Source organism: Gobio gobio, assembly GCF_949357685.1.
Source record: "Gobio gobio genome assembly, chromosome: 20".
Classification (NCBI taxonomy): domain Eukaryota; kingdom Metazoa; phylum Chordata; class Actinopteri; order Cypriniformes; family Gobionidae; genus Gobio; species Gobio gobio.
The window spans coordinates 22,837,335-22,864,840 of NC_137113.1; the positions used below are offsets into that span (position 1 = coordinate 22,837,335).

Below are 27,506 nucleotides of genomic sequence, written 5' to 3' on the forward strand. Positions count from 1 at the left end.
ATAAACATAATCTTCAAAATTCAAGTTTTCGATATGGGTGCGTGTAATTTACATTGCAGAACAAAATGTGAAAACCACAGTATTTTACTCAGAAAAAAAGAATCATGAAAATTCATGAATTTCAACTTAATCACAATATGGCAAAACTTCCAGACATCTGAGTGACAAAGGAACAAAATAAGTTTAAAATAATGACTCAAAATAAGGACTCTTGAATAATGAGAAAAGGGTTCTCTTTATTACTTGGCATTTGTTCAACAAATGTGTTTGATTATCGTTTATATGTTTGTTTCCAGAACGGTTTCAACTTTATTTACACATTAATTAAATGCATTGCAAAAGAGAATCATAATATATTTGATCATATATCATAGCACGCTGTTATAGTCCAAACATGTGAATTGTGTTTTGTTTCATGCATGGCTCTTTATAAACCAGTTAAAGAGGGGAAAAAAACTCAAATTGTTTCTCCTTTCCATGTTACATGAAATTAATAGATGAAATTAAAACAACAGTCCATGCAAGGAGTTTATTAATGAGCAACCTACTATAATGTACAAAGGAGTTTCCTCTCAAACATTTCATTCTCCCAATACTTCAAAGACACAAGTACTGAGGTGCACAGTAAACACTCCCCTTTCTGTAAAATATTCAAAAAATAGCTTGTTTTGAATTTAAATATTGTTCAAAGCTTTTTAGCAGGATAAAAATGTGCACAATGTAATATAATGAATATATTTTTAATGTAGTACCAAATGCAGTTGTATGCAAAACATTTTTCCTGACCCCCGTTTCCATCTCTTATCTCATGCAGAGAAGGCAAATCAATACCAACCCAATACAAAATAATCATGTACAGTTTCTGTATGAAAATATAAAAAGATATTAAATGCCATATACGTTATATGCAACAATATAATCATCTGTTTTGAAAAACAAAATTGTACAAAATGGTATAAACAATCAAGGACTACTTACAACAATAATTTGATGCCAACTTACAAAAAGTAAATGTGATTAATGCTATGTCTTATTTTTTTCCCTATCCACTGACTACAGAACATCTATTTGCATGAATTAATGGTTTATTAATTATGCTTATGGCAAATATCAATAATTATATTACTATAACATGATGGTATGATGCACTCTTTATCCATAACAATAACTATATTCAGAGGAAATTACTTTTCTGTTTTTGGCAGAGACAACTATTTCCATTTTTTGGATGCACAAATGAGTTTTTACTTAAATTAATTGTAGTGCACTTTGGACTGCATTTAAAAAATAAAAATAAAACATGTGATGGAAATATCATTGGGCAACTGTTGTCCACCTCAACTATGCAAGTACAGAGTCAAAACAGAAAGTAACCAAGCAATTACAAGGGTAAACTAGTTAACAAGCACTACATCCGGTAAGTATACTCACAACATGAGTAAGCTTTCAGAATTGAGATGGACTTAAGATGCATAATACTTCATATGTGCATAAAGAAACATATAACACTTTCTGACATTTGTGCAACAAAAAGCACGCCACACGGCACAATAAAAGAATCATTCATTGCCAGAGTAATACAGGATAATAGACATTCAGATATGATATATCCATAATGATTGTAATCAAGCAAACAAACTCACAAGGTAAAATAAAAACACTTTTTCGAATATATTTTCATCTGTACAGATTGTTGATAGCTTGATAAAAATAAATACATTTTTCTTCTTTTTTTGATTGCATTTTGTGGTGAGATGATACATTGTCAGATTGCTACTCTGAAAAGCTCAAACGGCATATGAGATATGAAAACTCGTAAGTGCAGGGAGTAAATATTTTAAACAATAACTATGGAAACTAAAATCACCGCAGTTAAGATTAAAGTAGCTGGAGACCAGGAAGATTTTACACAAAATATCCTTAAATCTTTGCCTCTGTTCAGCTTTCTTCTTAGCTGCCTCTTTTGGGTAAAAGCAGCCTATTCCAAAATGTATTTTGTTTTGCAGTTTTACCACAGTGACATACCTTTACATGGTTTCTCCAACCTGTAAAACAAATATTAACACTATTCTTTCAACATTTCTTACAAAAATATTTCTTTGTGATTAAAAGCACAGTGTAATGTCACTGATTCAGCTGCTACCTCGCTACCAGTTACCAGTTCATTGCTTTGTTACATCAAGGCCTCTCTCCTTTCTCTCATTGGTTATACTGCAGAAAATGAGAAGTGCAAGCTTTTGTGTCTTTCTTGTTGCTGTTGGCACAATGACACTTCTGTGAAAAGCTCAACAAAACTCAAGCATTTGCTGGTGCAGAGAAATCTTTTGAAAATTATTAAGTCTATCCAGACTGATTAGTAGCTATTTGTGTAATGTCTGAGCTTTACTTGATATACATTATACATTCATTTCTCATTGATAGACATCTTAGCTATTCCAGCCATCAACAGGTCATAAAAGTTACCAGAATTAATAGTCTTTATAGGCGGCATGAAGTCCATCTGCCTGCTTATAAACTCCTGTGACTATTTTTTAATAAAGCGAGTGGCTATAGCCTATACATCATGTTCAGTTTCAGATGAGTGTTTGTTTACAGCGTGTATTCCAGTAAAGTCAAAGGGTTTGCTCTGAGTGTCCAAGTTCAGACTCTCTCCACATGACTGGGGTCATATCCATCTGAAGACAAACACAAATTATATTAATCACTTTGACTCAAAACCATAGCATGGCAATAAGTCTACTAGAAAAGCAGTGCAATATCAGTAAACTTTTTTATAATAATATAATATAATAATTTGGTCCATTATCTATTCTCGCCTGATTTGCTATGGCAATGAGTATAAATCAGACCACGCTTCCCTCTTGTGGTGAAAAAACTCATTGCTCAAGTATTAAGACGTTATTTGTGGCTTGGCAGTTCATAATGCTTCAGACTATGCCAGGAAAAAATCAACCATTATTTCCACTGGAAGTTGATTGTCTGTCCAGGTTTTGTTGTATACCATACCAATTAAAACATATTGCTGAAGGTGAACTCTCCTAGTAATGGACTTCATTTAGACTCCATATATAGCAAAACTGTAACATTGGAGGCAGACTGGTATGAAGTGTTTAACCATTACAAGCTAAACAACAGCTAAGCTCAGTGCTTGGACCTCTCCTTTTCTCCATTTACACTACTTCATTAGGTCCCATCATACAGGCACATGGCTTCTCATATCACTGCTATGCTGATGACACTCAGCTCTACCTTTCATTCCAACCAGACGACCCCAGAGTAGCTGCACGAATCTCCAGCTGTCTGGCTGACATCTCTGCATGGATGAGTAAAAATCACCTACAGCTCAACCTGGCAAAGACTGAGTTCCTCATCTTTCCCGCCAGTCCCACTATGCAACATGACTTCACCATCCAGCTAGGTGCATCCCTGATCTCCCCTTCAAAATCAGTCAGAAATCTTGGAGTTACATTTGATGACCAGTTGTCCTTCAGAGATCACATTGCTAAGACAGCTCGCTCTTGCAGGTTTGCGCTCTACAACATAAGGAAGATCAGACCGTTCCTAACAGAACACGCAACACAGCTTCTTGTCCAGGCCCTGGTTATTTCTAGACTTGACTACTGCAATGCGCTTCTGGCTGGACTCCCCTCTTGTGCGATCCAAACACTTCGAATGATCCAGAATGCAGCGGCACGTCTGGTCTTCAACGAGCCCAAAAGGACCCACGTCACACCACTCTTCATCTCTCTGCACTGGCTACCACTCGCTGCTCGCATCAAGTTTAAGTCGCTGACGCTTGCCTACAGAGCCACCACGCACTCAACTCCTGCATACTTTGACTCGATTCTACGTCGTCACACCCCCACCAGAAGCCTTCGTTCAGCTAAGGAGCGAAGGCTTGTGGTACCATCACAGAGAGGCAAAAAATCCCTCTCCAGAACATTTCCATTCAACGTTCCCAGCTGGTGGAATGATCTGCCCACCGCCATCCGAAATGCGGATTCATTGACAACATTCAAAAGTCAACTAAAAACTCATCTCTTCCGTGAGCACTTAACCTCCTAAAAAAAAAAAAAAAAAAAACTTTCCTTTCCTCTTTTCCTCCTCTTTCCTGCCCTACTCTAGCCTGTGCTACACTGAGAAATGTACACGGACCAAGTATTTCAGGCACTTGTTGCGCTCACTCGACTCTTCACGACCAATCGCTTATTGTACCCCCAAGTTGTAAGTCGCTTTGGATAAAAGCGTCTGCTAAATGCATAAATGTAAATGTAAATGTAAGCTGACTATTTGTTTGCCAACTGTTATCAATATGTTTATTAGGAACTATTAGGAAGCTAAAAACCTATTCGCACGGGATTAGTATTATCTGGGGACCTTGTGTGATTTAAGAATTACTCCCCCACATCTGAATTTTGTGTGGCGCATTCACACGGGATAAGCAAGCCTGTGATTTTACTCAAATTTACTGACTTATCTCCCGGATATGATGTCAAGACTTATAATGTTTTTTCGTCATAGACATAGCTGTATGAAATTATAAACCGTCGTATCGATATCATTTTGATTGTTTTATAGTAATAAAAATTATTTAGTTCAGTTAGAGAACAGACGCTACAGTTAAAAACTGAACGGAGCAATAATAACAATATACGGCAGAAGATTCAGTTTCAAACCTAAATGTAAAAGCGCCCATTTAAGCGAGTTTGTCATTGTCCTTTTCTGTTTTTGTGTTTTTCATTAAGAATAATATTAAACACACCATTCAAGCAATTTACTCCCAAATTGGTGCTCATTCTAAAGTGAAAGTATAATCCGCGCGGCCGTACGGGAATTCATAACGGTGCGCATTTTATGCAGCCTAGCTCCATTCTCCGTGAAAGATAAAGATAAAAATGCGCACAGGAAACAAAAACCTTGCAAAAATTATATACGATCCACCTAATCCCGGCCAAATCACAGAGATGCCGATTCACACGGGACTAATATTATCACAGAACCTCGTGTTTGGTGAAATATGGTAGGTAATTTGCGGGGGAATTTTTACTTTACATATTACATACATGGCCGATTCGCACGGGATTAAGATCACAGACATTCTCTGCAATTATTACAAATCACCAGAGGTCCCCAGATAATACTAATCCCGTGCGAATAAGGCTTAAGATGTATCTACTCTTTAACGAAATTGAGATTAGTTGTGAATAAAACTTTTTATATAGCATTTAATTAAAAATGTTATGAATGTTGAGTTTAGTGTACTGACCTGAAATAAACAGCTTGTCATCATCCTCTATTGCAGACATTGTATTATCCATGCTGAATCCTTGTGGCAGAGTTATCTCTCTCTTTGCTACCATGCCACTACGGGGTTGTGGGATTGGACGTGCCATAGTCTTTGGTTGCTGCCTTGATCTTGCTTGTATCAGCTCTTCAGCTAACACCTCCTCCTGAACTCTTTCCTCATCCTCTTCTTGCATATAACTGTTCATGTCTTTGTTTTCTCTGATTGCATTCTCACCGTATTGGTTCTCTTCCACTAGTGTTTCATCCACTTTAATTGATTCTTTTAGTTCTCCTCCCTCTTCTTCCACGTCTGTCTCTTTGGTCAAGGTGATCCTGGTGATAGTTCTCACTAATGACTGAGAGTTTTCTTCTTTTGCATAGACATTGTACTCCAAGGATGCTTGATTATTTGTGCATAAGGGGGACAGTGGAGATGGACAGTCTACCTGAAACTGGTCCTGTGGCGCTTCTGTTATATCAGCGTTAACTGTCTCCTTGTTTCCCCCACCTACACTAAGAGTCAACTCCTCATCCTCGGCCAGTGGAAGCGACAAGCATAAATTACTCGGAGGAAATTCTGGTAGCTCCAACACGGAGGCTCTCTGGCTGATCTTCTCAGCGCTAGGTAAATCTCCAGATTCCTCTCCTAGTCCTACCTCTGACACATCTCCATGACTTTCCATAGACCTATCTAGCACCTCCGCAAACTCTCTACTGGCATTCTGTGTCTCCTCATTTAAGTACATCTCTTTGCTTTGTGTTGCCAAAGCTAGAGCATCTGTGGTTATCAAATTTCTTTCTACTGGTTTGTCATCAACCTGATCAACAACCAAGGCTTCAACTGGCACATCAATGCCGAGAATCCTTGCAGCCCGTTGTTCAATGGATTCATTTTCAGGAATTCCTTTGGCACACTGGACTTGATACAGATTACTAAGGTCTTCGGTCTGCATAATGTTGGCCTTCTCTTGACTCAAAAGAGTCTCAAGATGTTCATCTGCCAAGGTCTTTTCATTACTCCAGCTCATATAATCTGAATAAAAATTGTCATCATCATCCTCATAATTAGCCTTGAACCTACAATGAAGACTCTTGATCACATGGATACGTGAGGACCTCCCTGATCTAGTAACCTCTGTGCTTTCTCTCCCAGCTTTCTTTTTGAGGACTTTGGAGTTGAAGGCATTATTATTGTTCAAGCTTTGAGTACCTTCGGCAAACTCAGGGCTGTGCCTGCTCAGATCTCCGCTACTGTCTGATGATGTAATCTGCAAGGTCTCGCACATCTCTGAGTTATCTGAAGGGCTGGTTAACATAGGTGACTCAGGACTCAGGCATGTGGGTGATCCAGAGGTCACAGTGTCTGGAACGGCAGTGTATACTGTTAAACCAACATCCTTAAGCAAGCACTCCTTTGGCACTGGGATATCCTGACGATGTATCGCTGGATCTGTGTCCTCCCTTTGCAGAATCTCAAAGTTGACATAATTATCAGTTTGGGTGACAGGTATCTCTTGTGTCTGACTGTCCACCTTTGACTTAGACAAAGACGTTTTTGTTCCTTTGTATTCTGGATGGCCTTTGTTCCCTGAATTGGACATTACATTTAAGTTATTGCTTTTAAGTTGCGTCTCTGTAACCTGCACTATATGTGACTGCTGATCAGTTTCTTTCTTCATGTGAACTGGGCCGGTTTCCTGTTTTGTATGGTTGACCTCTCTGCTTGTGTCATGTAGCTCCAAAATACTGTTCAATGCCTCATCCAGCTCCTCTATATTCTGGTCAACATTTGGACACTTCCCAGTATGATCCTGTATTTCTTTATTAAAAGACTCAAGCTCCCCAATAGCATCCCATTTTCGTCTGTTCACTGGCTTTAGCAAGAACTGTCCAAAAACTTCTTGACCATCTGCTGTTTGCTTAGTCTTTCTCAGCAAAGGTTGACGGTCTGGAGATGATGGAAGTGATGCTGACTGGGGTCGAGTCGGGCTCCTTATACTTGAACTACTTCCAGTCCCAGTTCTGGAGAATGCACTGTTGCTGGAAGGATTGAGATCCTTTTGACCTATCATGGGATATCCGTAGTTGGCACTAGAGTCAGTTTCATCATCATTATCAGTGATTGTATAACTGGAATGATGGTCATTTGCAGGAGGATGGGTATTTCTGGAAACTTCTGGAGACCCCGTCTGAGTTTCCTGATTTCTGTACTGATCTCCAGGCCAGGATCCTACATAGAACAATTCATTGTTTTGACTTGGATCAAGTGACCTAGTATCTACAATCTCTTTCCATAAAGGGGATCTTTTAATTGACAGGGAGCTGCTGGACTGCATTTGTGTCTCTTTGCTTGATATTTCTAAAAGCTTTTGGTTGTCATGCTGCACCACTGTGTTTTCTACTGAATTAGTCACTTTTTGATTGTTATTTGGGTCAGAGACACTTTTGTTTGCTTGCATACTAATAGGGACAGAAACCAGGCAAAACATTGTCTCTTTCAGCTTCTTCTTTGAGTTTTTCTTGTTCTCAGCCACAGTTTTTGCCTCAAATTTCTTTACTTGTGTCACTGTCTCAATCAAACCCTGGTTTGAGTTGGAGTTTTGTTGCGTTGTCATCTGAATAGCAACTATATTGCCATAGGCAGCTGGATGCCTGTTGCAGTTTGGGTCAGGTGTTGTGTTTGAATGTTCTGTCTCCTTCAACACTTCCTTGTGCATACTGTTCTCATTAACAGAGTCGCTAATATTGCTTTTACTTGGTTCAGTGCGGTCAAAGGGTTTGTCTGTGAGAGAAAAGGCACTGTCATTAGACTTCTCAGACATGAGGTTGACCGGAATCTCATTTCTGATGTTTCTGATTTTGTCTGCATCCGTCAGCGAGTTCCCATCTATCCCTGCTCCTGAAATGTGTCTGACACGGGGGTCATCAAAGGGAATGTACTGAACATTACCCATCCGCTCTTCACTGTAACCTGGATACGCCTGTCTCCTGCAGGGCATACTTCTTCTTCCATCTCTGTAATGGTCTGGCCAAGCCATCCCAGTCTGCCTGATAAACCATTCCTGTACTTCTGTCATGGCAGAGCCCTGCATATATGGGTCACCTCTATACTGGTGGTTAGCCATTGAAATAGGATAAGTTATGTGACCCCCTTTAACTACAGGCTGCCTCCTGTAGGATGGAGGAGGGATATAACCAGGGGGCTCTACACCAGAACCGCCAAGTTCTTGTACAAAGTACTCTTGCCTTGAAAAGGGCAGTGGAGTTCTGTCTCTGGCACGGGGAACAAGCTCCCCTGTGAGCATCTCTGCACTCCCACGCATCTGCTGGTGCACTTCGTAAGATGGCGGTCTGAGAGGTCGGCTGAATCTGGGGTTTGATAGTGGTGCAGACTGTGCACCTGATCGGTCAGTCCACCGCAGCCTGCTCTCTTTATCATTAAGATGCCGTCCATGAGGGTCTCGTGTGTGGTGGCCATTTAACTTATAGCTCCCATATGAATCTTGCCCAGCAGTTGGTATGCTGTAGTACTGGTGGCTTTCAGATTGCAGAGCCATTCTGGGCAGTGACTGGGACTTGTTTTTGGTTCTGGGTGGCACCGCTCCTTCAGCAGTTCGTGGTCTACGTTGCTCCTGTACCACCTCATTTTCAGATGGCTGACGGCTCATGCTGGTCATTGGGCGCCACTCCTCTGTCCCCAAACTTTGGTACTTCCTTTCAGCTGCAATTCTCCACTGGTGTAGGGCCATCTCTCTCTCTCTGGCACGTGCACTCTCTGCCCGTCGTTGTCTTTCACGGTTATGTTCCTCTGTGCTTAAGGCAGATTCTGGCCTCCGCTGCATGCCCTCTGGTTTATTGGGAACCCCTATTCCACTTCCACGTGGGTCCCTGAAGTCAGCATAATCCAGAAGCACACTAAAGTCCTGACCTCTTCTCCGCCAGTAGGACACATCCTGCTCAGATCTAGGCTGAGAATGTATTCCTCTGTGGGTCTCAAAAAACCTGCATTAAAAACACACAGATGGAATTAAATAAAGCTCAGCTGTTATATATGATAAGCCATACTTTGACAAGCAGTATTTATAGGACGTGAGGATGTTAGATGAATGGATTTAATGTACTTTTTGAACAACTATAAATGTCTTGTTTACATTAAGAAATATTAATGACAACATATTGATTCATTATGTCAGTGGTTCTCAAATTTATGTCAGTGGTCCAGACACAAAAAGGATAAATACAAATAATAAACTGAATAATAATAAACTTAATAAAATAAAAAATTGTTCATAGTTATATAGGTTTCAGGTTCAAGTTGCTTTATTGGCATGACATTTGGATATATAGTATTACAAAAGCATTTTAAGTATATTTAAATACAGAATAGAATTACACCACCAAAGTAATAATAGAAAAACAAACAAACATACGAAAAACAGCAGATAATATCTTTATTCTAATATTAATTATATATTATATTATATATACAATAAAGAATATGTAAAGTATAGCAAACAAATACAATGGATTAACCATTTATACAGTATAACATACTGTACTTATATACTTAAAGGTTAAATGAGTATCTGCGGAACAAAAGTGGGCGTTTCTAAATTTGAGGGTGTTTTCAAACTGGTGGGTGTTTATAAACCATGCAATGAAAATTATGCCCTTCATCCAAATCCACCCCTAAACCCTACCCTCACTATGACGTGGGCAAATCATATCAGGTAACACGGTCGAAAATGCCCCCTCTGTTTATAGCCTCGCCCACTGATCTGGTAACTCTTATATTTAATGTCCTGCAGAGACCTATACTTGAGTGAAGGAAGCGATTTCTGAGAAACACTGTTGAAAGTGGATCGTACTGAGCATCACAACACACATGTAGCCTACCAGCAGTAGGGGGTAAATACATGATGGGGAGGAGAGAGAGTGAGCAAGAGGGAGATTTGAAGAATGACTGTAGAAAGAGAGATGGCTGAGAGACATTAAAAAAGAGAAAAGGTCAGGGAAATTTCCCTGGAAAAAGAAGGGTTATGATCAGGCAAGAGCTTTAGGACCCGCGTTAATATTAGAAAAGCTTTCCAGAGCTGGAGAGACCTAAAGGCTAAAGTATACTTCACTTTTTACGCATATGCGAGGGTCAGCGTACAGTATGCACACCGCCGGATTTTTGTAACTGGGCACAGTCGAATGCACAGCCTTTCAAAATATACTTCTTTTGACTTTTGCGGTTACAAAAATCTGGCAGTGCATGTACAGTATGCGCATACTCTTCTGATGACGGAAAAAAATTAACTATATCTTGGGCTTAAGCAGGAACACCTGAAAATGTACGCAGAGGCTGCATTGTTTCTGCTCCATACATGAGTAACATTGGTTTTGCTGTATAACCAAGATATGCTGTTGTTGTAATGTTAGCTATAGTAACAGGAGACATAATTTGTCTGGAGCTGGTGTCCTGCTGGCGACTAACAATAAACTCTTACTTGCATGCTTTTGTGTACTGTATATATTTTTTGTTCTTCCTTGTCATTTGTTTATCATCTTTCCTTTATTTTTCAACAAAAAAAAAACATTTTGCTTTGCTTCAGCCATGATAGAGAGACTCTTGCACTGCATGTTCGTGCATTTTGGGGGCAGATGACTGTTGATTTCAAATATGATTTTCAAAAATGAACACATCTGTGTTCAAAATCAAATCCCACTATTCCAGCACACAGGCAACAAAAACAGGCATTAAACTAATATAACGAGGTGCATGTTGACAATGACAAAGAACAAAGCAGAAGACCTCAAAGGGCCTTATAAACTGGGAGGTTTTAATGGTGCAAACACACCAAAATAAATTAGCATTTTATCTTAAGCAGGAACATGATTAACTTAGGTGGTGCAAACCGTTGAGTCAGCAGTGAAGGTCTGTTCTCTCATCCAATATCTTGGCAGCAGAGAGCATATGATCTGCATGTTAAACAATTCTGACCTGCACTCATGGAAGGATAATCTAGCTTAGTAACAGTCACAGCAGTGGAGCTGCTTCCTGCCCTGAACTGCTGAGTCTCAAACCATGTGACATGCAATTAGTTAGAAGTGCAAAGATGCACTGTCGCTTGATAGTATGCCAATAATTGTCAAAAGAGACATATCTATCTATCTATCTATCTATCTATCTATCTATCTATCTATCTATCTATCTATCTATCTATCTATCTATCTATCTATCTATCTATCTATCTATCTATCTATCTATCTATCTATCTATCTATCTATCTATCTATCTATCTATGACACAAGGAAATTATAACTTACTGATGAATGTAAATATTAAGCATTAAGTATTCTCATGTAATCTTTGTCTTAAGAAAAGTAATCTCTGAAGCTGCTCTGCGACAACGAGGCTGGCAGAATTCAGATATTCGCATTTATATTCATCATGTTTTATTAATAATGCTGTTATATAAGAGATTGTTATAAGGAATGGAATATTGATCTGACAAAGGGCCCATGGGATATGTGGTTTACTGCTGGCTCTGCCTGCAGAGCTGAGCATGCTCAGTAGGGGGTGCTGCGGGCTTTCTGACAACATAGGTGTTTATTCCACTACAGTCCCGTGTGAAATGAGAGGAAATAAAAACCGCACTGCACTAAACATAGTTAATGAATTCATTGGCTACAGGGGGAGCAAGGTAGGAGAGAGTGAAGGGAAATGAGTGAGACTGAGGAAACAGAGTACATGAAAATGTGGGAAGTACAAAGAGGATGACGAAAGGATGAAAGAAAGTGCAAAGAAAAAATAAGAAATGGAGAGGGAAAGGCGACAGGGGAGGATTTAAAAAAAGAAAAGGGAAAACTGGGATCTGTCTTGGTGCAAAAGGGAAGTCCTTGACAGCTCCTACCTTTATGTAACACTCTTCATCATGCAAGACAGCTTAAACCTCCGATCAAAGGGACGAATGAAAAAGAAGGAAAGACAGCAGCAATACAAGAATGCAGGACAGAAGACAAATAGGTCAAAACAACTCATCAGCACAACTTACCCACTGTCTGTGGTCAGGCTGTCTTCTGGCAAACGTCCATCTCCTAGGTTACCGTTGTCCACGTCTTGTGTCCTCTGCTTCCTGACCCTGTTCTCGGTGTCACCGGGGAATCCCCTGGCAGGAGCTTGTCTGATGCCTCCACCGCTGTAAACATGGTCCCCCTCGTAGCCATTCACGCCACTGTGTCCTTTCCGCTTCTCAGCGATTTCACAGCGGCTGTCGCTTCGTGACGGCAGACATTTCTCATAGGTTGCAGGGTGGGGGGAAGACGAGTGCGAGACGGGGACATTGTTGCTGTTCCTTTGTGGGACTTTGTATCCATGAGAGATGAGAAGGTCTTCCACGCTGTACATGGCTAAGCGGTGTGTTTATGCTTTTCGTGGTGTGTCTGTGTGTGTATGTGTCCGTGCGAATGTCAGATGGATTCCGCTCCTAGTCCAGATGAGGCAAGCTCATGAACAGCTGCACAGGAGAGGCCATCGCTGTGAAAGAAAACGGGACAGAGGGGAGGGAGAGGGAAAGAGAGAGAGAGAGAGACACACAGATGAAGTTAAAATGATTATCTCTCACAGTCTTTTTCATAAGAGGATTGCTGCTCACAGCCAAAACAAAAAGGTCCTAACTTGCCACAAGAGAAACGATTCGTATTGCTGTCAGTTTGTCTATCCACTGACCCAGTCTTCTCTTCTCCCATCTGCCCCCTCTTCTCTTCTTTCCTGTTCTTTTTCCAGAAGGAAAATCTCTCCAGATGACTGACTACCTCATGCTCAGAAACGTTATCTTACCTAGGTGTGGAATGTTATTGTTTTTAAAAAAAAGCCACAATCCTGACTTCAGCAAGCAAGTAGTTGTTATAAAGACTTTATAAGAGGCCAGTTGTGCCAATTAATAATTTTAATAAGTTGACAATTAGCAATCTCATCGATTGAAAATAAAAGCCTGAGCAAAATCTAAAAGTATCTCCAAAGCAGTTTGTTACAATTTGCACAGAACTTCCCCTACGAGGAAAGCGGTTTGATAAAACTATTAAATAATGTCTTCATGAATGTATACAAATTCAAAAAGAGTTTGTGTGCGCATTAAGTTTAGGGTTAAAGGCACAATATGTACGATTTCTGGATTAAAATATCCAAAAACCACTAGAACAATGTTATATATTTTGTTGACTTAAATTATCCCAAATGTTTCCAAGAATGTTTAAATCCAGAGAAATAAGCAATTTTAACCAGGACACGGACCGTGTCCGTGCGTCGCCCATCAATGTCATCATACCCACGTTACCCTCAATTTCCGGTTTTATTTTGTAGAAATCAAGGAAACACCAAAGACGCTTTAATATATTATGTGTTTTATTAGACAGGTGAGCCACTGTTTGAATACATTCATAGACAGAAAACGAATCATTATATAGCTCAACGCAGTTAATCTTACTGTTTAAATCTCATTTTCTTGATTTACCGCGAGTACCATGTTTTACCATGCCTAGTATTGATCTAGCTTACTGCAGTGTGCAACAAGTGTCTCATAATAGCCGCCGAGCGAACGCCCAGAGTAGCATTATAACATAACTTATAACATACTCAAATGTGTCTAATATGATAAAACAGTGCTGCATTAACCAACATACACATGTCCGGAAGAAGCGGAATCGCTCGTCTGCGGCATAATAAAAGCTTTGCACAATCAAGGCGTCGTGAAGCTGCGACCTCTAGCTGCGAAAAATTACATATTGTGGCTTTAAGGGACAGAAAAATACAATATTTAAAATCTATATAACAATGAAGGTAATTCAGATTGTGATGAAACCTAATCTCATAAAATCCGATTTGTATGTGAACATGCAACAGATTAAACAATAGTAGGCCTACTGGTGTTAGACACCAGGCAACCAAAACAAAACCTGAAAAGGCAGAAAGCAAAAGGAGCAAGACTAAGGAAAAAGAGGTTACCTAACCTGTCCTGAACACACACACACACACACACACGCATGCTCCAAGAAAGTAAGAGAAAACAAAATTGCCTGAGTATTATTTCATTGATCTGCTGAGGGTGAAGTCCAAATGGTAGCTTAGACTTCCACAATACCAGTCTGTAATCTCCCTAAAACAAGCTAAAGAATCTTTTATGGAAAAATACAAGATTATTTAGTTATAAAATGCAGTCAATGCACAATTATCACCAAAATGGATAAAAACACCCTCAAACGTGCTATTATGAATTATTAATCATGTCTACATGTTACATTTTTACATGTTAATGAGAAGTCATGGATTGAGATTTTACTGTTTCATACCACATTTTCCTAAAGAAAATGTCTGTTTTGATCTAAATGATGTTTGTCAGAAGTTGAAGGAAGCAGTTAGCAGAGGTATGCCTTTCACATTTTCACACTTTCCAACCCAGATACTCCAGACAGATCCACATTCACCATTAAAGGCCCTTAGAGAGTACTGCCTCTCACAGCATCATCTAGCACACACAGAGGTCAAAAGAGGCACCAAAAACGATGCTAACTTAATTCCTTTCTCTACCTCTACGTCTCCTCTTGCAGACACTCACACTGACAAATTTAGCACAAAAAAATGGGGGAGGTAGATTTTCCATCTCTACTGCCACAGGGGAAAAAAATTATTGTTAATGTGAATTTTATCAATGTCATCCATTAACACTAGTCTTTCAGAAACATTTAGTCCACCGGCACACACACACACTGTACAGCTAACTAATCAAATAATTAAATTTGTGGTACTGATCATGTGAAATCCTTTGTACAGTCTTTCAGATGTTATTGAAGCACAAGATGCTCTTTGGGTCATTCTCAAATAATGTTGATCATAGGTTTTACACAAACTTCTGTAGTTCATATCAGCTGGTGTGCTGCTGTTAAATCATTTATCCGTGCACATCATTATCATTTCATGTGCCATTCCGTTCAGTGTGTCACGGTACTCTTTAATTAAAAACAATAACTTTCCCTCCCCCACGATGACATCTCTTCTCTAATGACGTGTGCACCGGATTGAGAGGTGGGCAATAATCCCTCCCCTCCTGCAACCTGTCACTCACATGATACCACAGCAATTAGCAAACGACAACAATCCAATCAATTCCAGATGGACAAAAACAAGTCACGCCCTACATTTTTTTTTTTTTTTTTGAAAAGCGAAAAGCTGTTTCACTCGGATTTACGTCAAATTTTAAAATATGTACGTCTTCATCCCATAGCAACACAATACAATTCAAAAGCCTAAGACTAAGTGGAAACAATTCAAGCCAGGTCCATGAAGACTCTGAATGGCATAGAAACGTTTGAATGGCACAGCAGACGTTTCCTCAATGACAAACTGCTTTTTAGAGCATGAGTAAATTCATAAAATTGCAGATACGTGATCTTGACTACTTTGCTTTTTTTTTTTATTAATGACCTGCTTTTATGGCTAACACATGTCACAAGCTAAAAATGAACAAAAGCACAGGCAGACCAGTGATGTCATGAGGCTGCTCTGAGCCAAAACGTCACAATAGCAGTGAATCATTTAATTCCACTTAGATATTGAGAACTTTGGATTTCTTTTTCCAGTAAGAAATGCTGAAGACCACATCTTTGTGTCACCCACTTCATGTAAAATCCCATATTTGAGGCTAAATGCTAAAGATAAAACCCATAAAAGGCTGTGGGCCTCTTACCTCAGAAGAAACTAAACTCTTTTCCTCTATAGACTGCAAGGTTTGTCTGTGTAGCCAGCACTGCCTTCCCTCATAAATGAATCACACATTTTTAGATCTGGCCTGCCTCACACCCCCCTCACCAGCAGTCCTGCAGAGCCCAGAGCTGCCGCCATGACAGTTTGGTGTCAACTCTTTATTCTTAGACTTAGTCAGATTTGTGGTATGTGTTTGTGAAAGAAAAAAAAAGACCAAAAAAGAAAGTACATTTTCACTCAGATTCGGATAACGTGAATTTTTGCTAAACTTGTTATGCACAAGTGTGATTAAGATGTACAGCAAGCTCCGTGAACTGCGAATTGAGTGAAAAGTGGAGAGAGAAGATAAAACAGTTAGATGGACTTGCATGTCAGCCGAAAAGGAAAGTCAGAGGTGGAGTAAGTCATTACATTTTGATGAAGGATTCAAAAAAGACAATATTTTGTATTCTTTGAAATAACGTGAATCAATGAATAGTGCAGGTCATAACCACCATACACATTGATGGGGACAAGTCCCCCCCGAATAATTAGAAATGGCCAAATTGCAATATTTGATATTGTTGATGCTGCTCTTCTGTCCTCCATTACACACCGCTCTGTTTGTCATCCAAAAGTAAAATGTAATTTTTTTTAGGTTGGTCTGCCTCAGCAGTCTAATAGCGCTCGTCACTGCTTTCACTGAATGAGTGAAATGGCCAATCAAATCAAAGAAGGCGGGGCTTACTGTTAGTGCGAATTCCAATGCGACACTTTATAGCAGTGAAAGTGTGTTGTAAGATGTAAGTAGCTAAATATTTTTTATAATAAAAACATTCAGCGACCAACAGTAATATCAAGTGACACAAACTACTTCACATTTTTTATCAAATTTTACCATTTTGAATTGAATGACATATGACATTTATGTAAATCATAACTGAATTTGAGGTGACAAGAAACGTTTTGCATTTTTATTAGGCAGACGAAAATAAGAGTGAATGTGTGCATATTTAAAAAAATATATATTATTTGTAAATTGTTTACTCTATAAATACAATAGAACTGGAACTTTTACCATTCTTATTTCTTATATCTTTTGCTTCCTCAAATCCCTTTTAATCCTTTAATAATTTAATTGGCAGTGGCACTAAGTGAAAATAGCTGTAGATGCTATTTACTTAGTGAAAATAGTGATATATTATATTTACACCATATAAAAGTAGCAGTTATTTGCAATATAAATAGTAATTACATGCAATTTATACTTTATTTTGACAGATACATACTATTTGCACCTCAGTATTGTTGTACATTAACAGGATGCAATAATAACAGAGTGCGTATTATTATTTTTATTTAAATTATTAAATTGATGCCGCCTTAAAGGGACAATAAAAGCCCTCCCTACACCTACCCCTAACCTAATAAATGCTTTTATTATAATTAAACATTTCGTAAGGCACTTAATTTCTACATTTAGAAAATTATCTTAAGTTTTTTTGAAAATAAATGCCTTTCCGATGTGATTTGTGATTAGAAAAGAGAGAAGAGCAAGCTCCGCAAAAGGCGTATTCAAACCCATGTTGATCGCAACAAAACATTGCTTCATTAGGCATACGCTTTACTGATTGTGCCACTGAAGACGTTGAATCATGAGCGGGTTTTATAAATGTTGTTTGGCACAGCCAGGCATTGTTAGGCGGAGCTAGTGCGAATAGCACTTGCCAACAAGGCACGCTATTTGCACTTGGTGTGAATAGACACCAATAAGACCCTCCCCACGCAAAAACTTAAATAAACAAAACGTTTGTCCCCCCCAATGTCTAAGACATGGTTACGGCCTTCTGCACAATAAAACCAGGAAATGTAAATTAGGTCAATTTTGATTTCATGTTGACTTCCAGTCTCTGGAGTGACAGAACAACTGCATTGAAGCTCGTGATGAACGACCTCATCAGACTAATGTCTCCACACAGATTGCCTAATAACTGCCATAAACATGCACGTAACGGCCGACGCAGTATTAAGCCTGAGAGCGCAGTCAATGTGCCATGACACTCATTCACTCAGTCAAATGTAAATAGGGATTCTGAGTGTCTATGGTTAACCAAAATAATATGTTTTATAACAAACAATGCAATGTCCACCCTGTCCTATAAAAAGTTCTTTCAGAGCCTCACCCCTTCATTGTTCAGTCCATCCACAAGGAACTCCTACACTGTCCCTTAACAGGCACGTGTTCACAACAGGCTCTTCATCGTAAACACTGTGACATCATCACTGTTGACCTCTTCTTCCTGAGGATATGTGCACGTTTCAAGGGACAGGGGCGGAGGGCTTGAATAAGCATGACAGCCAGACAGTGATACTGAGAGGAAAGAGCCAAAACAGAAGGAAAAGCTTCATAGGGCTGGATTTTGAGATCATTCTGCCACTCGTAACTCATAGGCCCTTTACAGAACTTCACTTTGTTTAATTCTAAACAAGTATAATGAGGCAAACATCTACACAATATGTTCCCCCACAATCTCAAGTTACCCCATTCATGTATCCTTCTTAGGGCCTCTTGTAGGCTGCGGAATATGTTTCAGTAATCTACATTCTTTGCAATATACTGTATAAGATGAGTATGAGATTTTGACACATGTTGGTCACTAAGACACTTTAGAGTTTGTCGATATTAAATATAAATCTGAAGTGGGTTTCCTATAGTATATATTTTCAGTCTAAGTTGACTTGAGCTAGGTTTTGGTCAACAACCATTATGAAGATGTTATGGTCTTTCACATTTACATTTTGTAGACATACACTCACCTAAAGGATTATTAGGAACACCATACTAATACTGTGTTTGACCCCCTTTCGCCTTCAGAACTGCCTTAATTCTACGTGGCATTGATTCAACAAGGTGCTGAAAGCATTCTTTAGAAATGTTGGCCCTTATTGATAGGATAGCATCTTGCAGTTGATGGAGATTTGTGGGATGCACATCCAGGGCACGAAGCTCCCGCTCCACCACATCCCAAATATGCTCTATTGGGTTGAGATCTGGTGACTGTGGGGGCCATTTTAGTACAGTGAGCTCATTGTCATGTTCAAGAAACCAATTTGAAATGATTCAAGCTTTGTGACATGGTGCATTATCCTGCTGGAAGTAGCCATCAGTAGGACATGGTCAGAAACAATGCTCAGGTAGGCCGTGGCATTTAAACGATGCCCAATTGGCACTAAGGGGCCTAAAGTGTGCCAAGAAAACATCCCCCACACCATTACACCACCACCACCAGCCTGCACAGTGGTAACAAGGCATGATGGATCCATGTTCTCATTCTGTTTACGCCAAATTCTGACTCAACCATATGAATGTCTCAACAGAAATCGAGATTCATCAGACCAGGCAACATTTTTCCATTCTTCAACTGTCCAATTTTGGTGAGCTCGTGCAAATTGTAGCCTCTTTTTCCTATTTGTAGTGGAGATGAGTGGTACCCGTGGGGTCTTCTGTTGTTGTAGCCCATCCGCCTCAAGGTTGTGCGTGTTGTGGCTTCACAAATGCTTTGCTGCATACCTCGGTTGTAACGAGTGGTTATTTCAGTCAAAGTTGCTCTTCTATCAGCTTGAATCAGTCGGCCCATTCTCCTCTGACCTCTAGGATCAACAAGGCGGTTTCGCCCACAGGACTGCCGCATACTGGATGTTTTTCCCTTTTCACACCATTCTTTGTAAACCCTAGAAATGGTTGTGCGTGAAAATCCCAGTAACTGAGCAGATTGTGAAATACTCAGACCGGCCCGTCTGGCACCAACAACCATGCCACGCTCAAAATTGCTTAAATCACCTTTCTTTCCCATTCTGACATTCAGTTTGGAGTTCAGGAGATTGTCTTGACCAGGACCACACCCCATAATGCATTGAAGCAACTGCCATGTGATTGGTTGATTAGATAATTGCATTAATGAGAAATTGAACAGGTGTTCCTAATAATCCTTTAGGTGAGTGTAAACTACCGTTCAAAGGTTTGGGGTCAATAAGATAAAAGAATATATATAAAAAAGTAACATATACTTTTTCTCAGCAAGAATGCATTAAATTGATAAGTGACAGTAAAGACTTTTATATTGTTATAAAAAAATTGTATTTAAAATAAATCATGTTCTTTTGAAAGTTCTATTCATCAAAGAGTCCTGAACAACAAAAGTATCACAGTTTCCACAAAAATATTAGGTGGCACAACTGTTTTCAACATTGATAACACAACACCAAATCAGTATACATTCTAAAAAATGCTGGGTTCTTTCAACCCAAATTTGGGTCAAATATGGACAAACCCATTTGTTTGGTTACATTTTTTAATTAAATGTTTAACCCAACGTACAATGTATGTGACACTGAAGACTGGAGTAATGAATGAAAATGAAAAATTCAGCTTTGCCATCACAGGAATAAATGACATCATTAAATTACAAACAGTTATTGTTACTGCTATTGTTATTGTCTTGAGGAGCATATAAGAGACTTCTTTCTAAAACATAAAAAAAAAACCTTACAGACACCAAATTTCAAAAAGTTTGGTGAACCAAAGCAGTGGAAAAGCTAATGTAAAAGTGTGACTACGAATAATAAAGGAAGGGAAGTAAGATTTATTTAAAGTTATGGATTAATGTAGTGCTTGCCGATGATGTCTATGCCTTCAGGTTGATTTTGAAAGGATGTGATGGTCATAGTTGCCACCAAATTATTCATGCCTCTCTTCTCTTAGCAATAGACCTAAGCTGCATCTTTCATGGAAAAAAAAAACATTAAACAGCTTGTTTTGTTTGAGCTGTGGTCATGGAGATGACCATTTTGCTTTCTTTGAAAAGTGGGCTTTTTCAAACAATAGCCTACAAGTATGGTGTCACTGGCGGCACTAAAGAAATGTTTTCAAAGTCTGGCAATTCAATTGGCAGGAGTACCAGAGGATCATCAAAGCAGGAAGTAATGCTTTTCCAAGCTGGGACTAACCACAGTGCCAAGCCTACACTACAATTCAGTTATCCATGTTCTCCTACAACCCTGAAAAATACTACATTTATAATTTACCAGTACAGTTTAGTTGCAATAGACTGTGTAATATCTAGATCTGCATCTTTATAACATTTGTTCCATCAGAAAAGTTCCAAAAGAAATTTGATTATTGAGCCAAGCTGGGTTTATTTACTCGTCATTTAAACCTATCTAAACATTTCAAAGCATAAAGTGCCGTTTTTCTCCTCTCAGTCCTGAAATGTGTTGGCTCAAAATGGGGTCTTTGTATCAATGCTTGACCATACTTTCAAGGTCAACTGCCGCTCTGCCTTGAGCTATTAATGTGGCCATTTAAACTGAACAGAATGGTCAGCATGTGAATGAAACAAATCAAAATTGATATGTCTATTAAAATATATGCCTGTGACTGTCACTAATGGGTGATATTTTTCAATGTCATTTGAGGCATTCGTGATCTGTACGTCCAATCTTCTTGTTTACGACAGGAAGCACAAAGGCCTTGAGGAAGATGATCCGAGATCCACCAGAACATATAACAACCTAATCTAGAGGGGAAAATCTGTTATGTTAGGACTTGTAGCAGGTTCAATGATTTGACCAAGGACATCTACAAATGCACGCTTATAAAAAGCAACAATCAAGCAACAGAGTACGACTTATTCATGGTCTTAACACTGACTTATTCACAACAGGGTTTCTAATGAACTAACTTGCATGGCTGTACATAATTGGAGCGAGGAGACTTGACTTACAGAGAGACGACTGACAAGGTTTATCAGTTAAAAACGCTCTGATCAAAGCACTGGCATACACAAGCATTCTGCTAATTACGCTCTTATCCTGCCAAAGAATATGATCTCAAATGAAGGGGAAGAAGCTTAGAGACGTTTCAACAAACACCACTGTGTTAAAAAGCACAGATGGGAAAACGCTGTGACTATAGATAGACGATGACTGAAACTGCAATAGCAAAAAGTCTACAATTAGGTATTAACAAATAAATGGCAAAGTAATGCCACTTTAAACTGAATAGCCCACCTAATACCAGCACTAGTGCTATACTTCTGCTCATACCCTTCAAACCTTGAAGAGTGAAGAAGGTTGCTCTTATAATCAGAGGGGGAAAAGCTGACCAGTGATCCTTATCGCTTTCTATTCCTCCCCTGAGTTTAATCATCTCAAGCTAATGTATTTGACCAGAGGAATCCATACAGGAGCATAGAAAATTTCAGTGGTCCATCTGTTTTCCATATGAGTTTAAGGGCTCTAATGTATGACTTCATACGCAAGAGCTATATACCAATCCTTTACTCTGCATCTCTTTTAATTAACATTAGGCGGCTATTTCATTGCACAGTTTCATCTGCAGATGGTTGCACTTTGCTTGTTAAACGTTTATCACAACCAAAACGCTTCTGATCTTAAAGCAGTTAAATTGTTGATCCACCAGCTTTCATTACTATGCAATATATAAGGAATTTGTGGGGAAAAGCTTGTCTTTTACATATTATTGCAGCTTAATGTCGATCAATATGCATGAGCTCAAACTATTGCAATTAATTTGTGTCGTTATATTAGTACATCAAACTTGTGTTTTTGAGGTGAAGTTTCTAAAACACATATATATATATATTGTTTTAATATTATACAAATCTAAAAACTGTAATCCAAAAATAAGAAAAAATCACTTTCACAGATTTTCAAATGCAGTGCGTTTTGGAACTTATGGTATCTTCTCCTGTTTTCTTTTCCAATGTAGACAAGAATCGATAACAAAATACTTTGATGTTATCTATTCTTTTATGGGAATCTGTGCAATGATTTGCCCTATGCTACTACAAAGGAGATTGTGAGAATATGAATGAGCCAACTCTTTTCATTAATCCCTATTATGAATGAGGACTTGTATGCTCTGTGCATGTTTACAAATGAAGCCACACTCTAACATCAAAACACCACACCACTGTAAAGTGCTTAAAATTCCACTGAAATCTAATACATCTGAATGATTAGCTGAGCAGTTTTTAACATTAGGAAAGAATAATGTCATCAGTCTGTTCAGTAATGAGCAGCCCTCACCACTTAAATGTGACCAACTGCATGTGTGCATCAGTGGTATCAGCACATTTCCACGTTTCCAGGAAACAGACTTCAGCCTTTTCTCCACGTACCACTAGATAAGTGATGCTCTGTGATTCAGCTCTCTTCCTCTTCTGTCCTTCCATTGCCCTCCCTTTCCTTTAGACTTAAAGAATATTTAAGTAGACTACTTTGGATGTACATACTCTTAGTTCAGTGTCACATGATGAAGATACAGTTCTGTGAAAGAAAAAAGCACATCTTGAGGTCAACCAATATGGATTTTTATGGATAACTATACAAGTTATATTGGCTAATACAATTTAATTATGGTAACTGCCTCCAAAATAGGCCTATAGGATATACATTGCATAGTTATCCATACAAATCCATATTGGTTGAACTCAAGATGTGCTTTTTTCTTTCACAGAACTTTATCTTCATCATGTGACACTGAACTAAAAGTATGTACATCCAAAGTATTCTACTTAAGTGTTCCTTAAGTCAAATATTTAAGGAAAATGTTATATTTTTATAGAAAGATATTTATACATAAGATAAAAAAAATATATATATATATATATAAGATAAAGTATATACATGCAAATATTTCTTAAATATATACATGCATGTGTGTGTATTTATAAATACATAATAATTATACACAGTACACACACGCATATATTATGTAAAAACAAACTTTTATTTCGGATGCGATTAATCACGATTAATTTTTCCCCAGCACTAATATATATATATATATATATATATATATATATATATATATATATATATATATATATATATATATATAGATAGATAGATAGATAGATAGATAGATAGATAGATAGATAGATAGATAGATAGATAGATAGATAGATAGATAGATAGATAGATAGATAGATAGATAGATAGATAGATAGATAGATAGATAGATAGATAGATAGATAGATAGATAGATAGATAGATAGATAGATAGATAGATAGATAGATAGATAGATAGATAGATAGATAGATAGATGATGGACGCTGCTTACATACATTTATTGTGAAAGGTGCTTATACAAATCATTTTTAGTTGAAAATGTTCTTCTTCAGGTTTACATCCAACATTAAGTATAGCCAATTTAATGTTATATGTCACAAATACTATTTATTTAGTTTAAATGTTTCTTTCATGCATCAAAATAAATGTATTTTAGGAAGGGGTCCCTCATAAAGGTTCATCATATTTGGGGGTCCTTGGCATCATAAAGTTTGAAAACCCCTGGATTAGATAGACAGATAGATAGAGGCCAAAAGGATCAAATAATCAAACCAAGGTGTAATGTGGGGGGAAAATAGTGATAGACCAATGTATTTTGCTATCTTTCCCTTACATTACACCCTTTGTTTGATAATTTGATACTTTTGGCCTTAACTTGACCTATTCACATTTTATTGTTAGCGACCATTTGTTTTGTTTCTTCACCTCTTCCAACAGCTTCCAACATGCAAAGCTTAATACAACAAATAGCCTACATTCTTGCTTTTGAAAACAACGAACTGTTAACCACATGAAGACAGACATGCTTGATTAGGTCCTTTCCAACAGCCTCTAAACACGACCTTGGCAATCAAAAGACCTGTTGTACATTGTACCAATTCCACGCTGATCACAAAACAGTCACTTCACATAGATAAGCGCTAATTCTAAACCAGACTCCTCTACTCTGCTGGCATCTACACAAGTGAAGGTCAAAAGCTCCACCAAAATCAGCCCTTCTTTTGAACAGTAGCTTCCCAGTTGAGTGGAGTTACCATCCGGCGCAGAGTTGTTGACCTCGCACCTCACTGTTTGCATCCCGCGAACTGACACAGGTCGCTTCCTCTGCACGTGAGACATATGCCCTTTGATGTTATTCACTATAACCGGCCGGTGTCAACACAACAGGAGGCTGTTTGTCTGAAGAGTTTAACAACAACTGCTGACACAACCAATAGAAGCTGCCTGATCTCCATTCACATAGGTAATACGTGAATAGGCTAATATCGTTTTCAGAGAGGTCAACTTTTTTGTTCTTTGTCCCCAGTAAACTTGGCATCTTTAAAAAAAACAAAAACATTGTGTAATAGTGTCAAATAATGACAATATGTTTTCAATGTTCTGTGTTAATGATCATAATGATTAAAGGGCTGTTCATAAAGGATCATAGCAAACAATAAAGATATAGTTTTAAAAATCATTCTAAATTTAAAAGAATAGCAGAGTCCACGCAACAGCTATAATGATAACGGCACAGAAAAACTGCAGCTTGTGCTTAAAATAAACTGAATGATATAGTTATTGTTCTTGGTGTGAACGGCCTTACAGGGTAAGCTCACCCAAAAAATTCTGTCATGAATTATTCCTCATGTCATTCCAAACCCGTAAGACCTTCATTCATCTTCGGAACAAAATTTAAGATATTTTTGATGAAATCCGAGAGCTTTCTGTCCCCCATACTAGACTGCAATATTACCACTTTCAAGGCCCAGAAATGTACACGGAAGAGAAGAAATTGTTGAATAAAGTCGTTATTTTTGTTTTGTTTTTTGCTCACAAAAAGTATTCCAGTCACTTCATAACATTAAGGTTGAACCACTGGACTATTTTAACATTGTCTTTACTACCTTTCTGGGGCTTGAAAATGGTAATGATGTTGCAGTCTATGTAGGGTCAGAGAGCTCTCTGATTTCATCAAAAATATTTTAATTTGTGTTCCGAAGATGAACGAAGGTCTCACGGGTTTGGAACAACATGAGGGTGAGTAATTAATGACAGAAATTACATTTTTGGGTGAACTAACATTAGTGCTGATAGTTGTTGTTATGGTTATCTCCTGACCAACGCGATTTGCAAGCGTATTTTTACCGCCAGGTAATCTTATAGGCCTAACCACACAATTAAAACACATCCTGTAAATATGTAAATTGTTATGCAATTAGGAGGCCCCAATTTTGGACCGCACGAGTGACACCATTTGGTAAAATAAGTCTATGATGTCCCCAGAGTGTGTATGTGAAGCTTTAGATCAAAATACCCCACAGATCATTTTTATAGCATGTTATAATTGTCACTTTTTGAGGGTGAGCAAAAACATGCCGTTTTTTTTGTGTGTGTCCCTTTAAATGCAAATGAAGAACTCCAGTTAGCAGCTCTGATAACCTCATGCAGACAGGCAATGAAACTGTTCTGCCTTTTATGTTCAAACCGGAGTTGGACAATGATGGAGAGACTCAAGAAGAAGTGATAACGTAGAATGCAACAAGATGTTCCTGCGTGGTTAGTTATGAATTTATTCTGTTTATATTAGCATATTCTGTCATGATAATCTCACCCCCTTTGTTGTGTGTTCCCAGGGGCAGGGTTTATGTAAATTTCCGGGTTAGTGATGTCACTAACCCGCGAGGAAGCTTGTGTAGTCCCTACCAGCCATTTGTTGAAGTCCTTAAAAAGCTATTTCTTTAAAAGAAAATATCTCCCTTGCTTTGAACTTTGAGCATCGTAACTTGGCAGATATCGTTTGTGCTCCAACAGCAACATTACACACTAGCTAAAGTTTAAAAAGTGAAATCATAATCAACCACCCCTTTAAAAATTACAAAATAAACAGTTGTTGTAAACTGTGGATTTGAGCGCTTCTGAAATAGGATACAGATAACCCGTCTTCACATAACTTGACATCAAAGTTACAATGGCATCCTACGTGAAGCTCATTTCTCCTCGTGTGCACTACACAATCTGCTCACTTCACCCTTTACCTCGCTACATCTTGCGCACTGCGCCCGACCCCTAAGCACACAAATTACAGACAAGCAGCAAGCTGTCTGCCTTCTAGACTATTTTTTTTTTTTCACAGCGGAAAGCAACAAATTAGCTGATAGTCATCGATGCAATTCATCTCAGTCCACAATATCATTCCAGCGGTATTCGTGGTCATTTATTCTGTGATAGATGCAGGGGCATTAGCCTACGGGACGATAGATGTATGAGTCCGTTATCTCACAAGTTCATCCCTTATGAGACGCTTCATGCGTTTATTGAACGGCCCGGGTCAGTGTTACTAACGTCAGCAGCTGAAATTGCGTTTAATTCCTCAAGGTCTATAAGAAAGCCTCGTCAATAAAACCCATTTTCAAATACGTTCATATATTTCAGTAAAATGGAACGTCCACGTACCTGAGATGTGCTCTTTTCGAGGACTGCGTTTAGTTCCCGATGTAGTGTGTTGAATCCGCTCTGTGCTGAGCATATCTGAGGGAAAGGTTGTGCAGAGGAGAGGGAGAGAATTGAGCTCAAATGTGTCTTGTGTGGGTCGGCTGGCGAGGGGAATGGTTCCTCCCAGCGTGTGGGTAAACTTTTACT

At 38.6% G+C, this 27,506-nt stretch overlaps 1 protein-coding gene across 1 annotated transcript; it reads right to left on the reverse strand.

Moving 5' to 3' along the window:
• Positions 1-724: 724 nt before the first annotated feature.
• On the reverse strand, positions 725-27,506 carry jcada (junctional cadherin 5 associated a). The gene is made up of 4 exons (XM_079801381.1): positions 27,321-27,506; positions 12,327-12,808; positions 5,267-9,288; positions 725-2,675 (listed from the first exon to the last, which is right to left on the reverse strand). Exons 2-4 carry the CDS (start codon positions 12,677-12,679, stop codon positions 2,641-2,643), a joined length of 4,410 nt encoding a protein of 1,469 aa, XP_079657507.1. The 5' UTR covers positions 12,680-12,808; positions 27,321-27,506; the 3' UTR covers positions 725-2,640.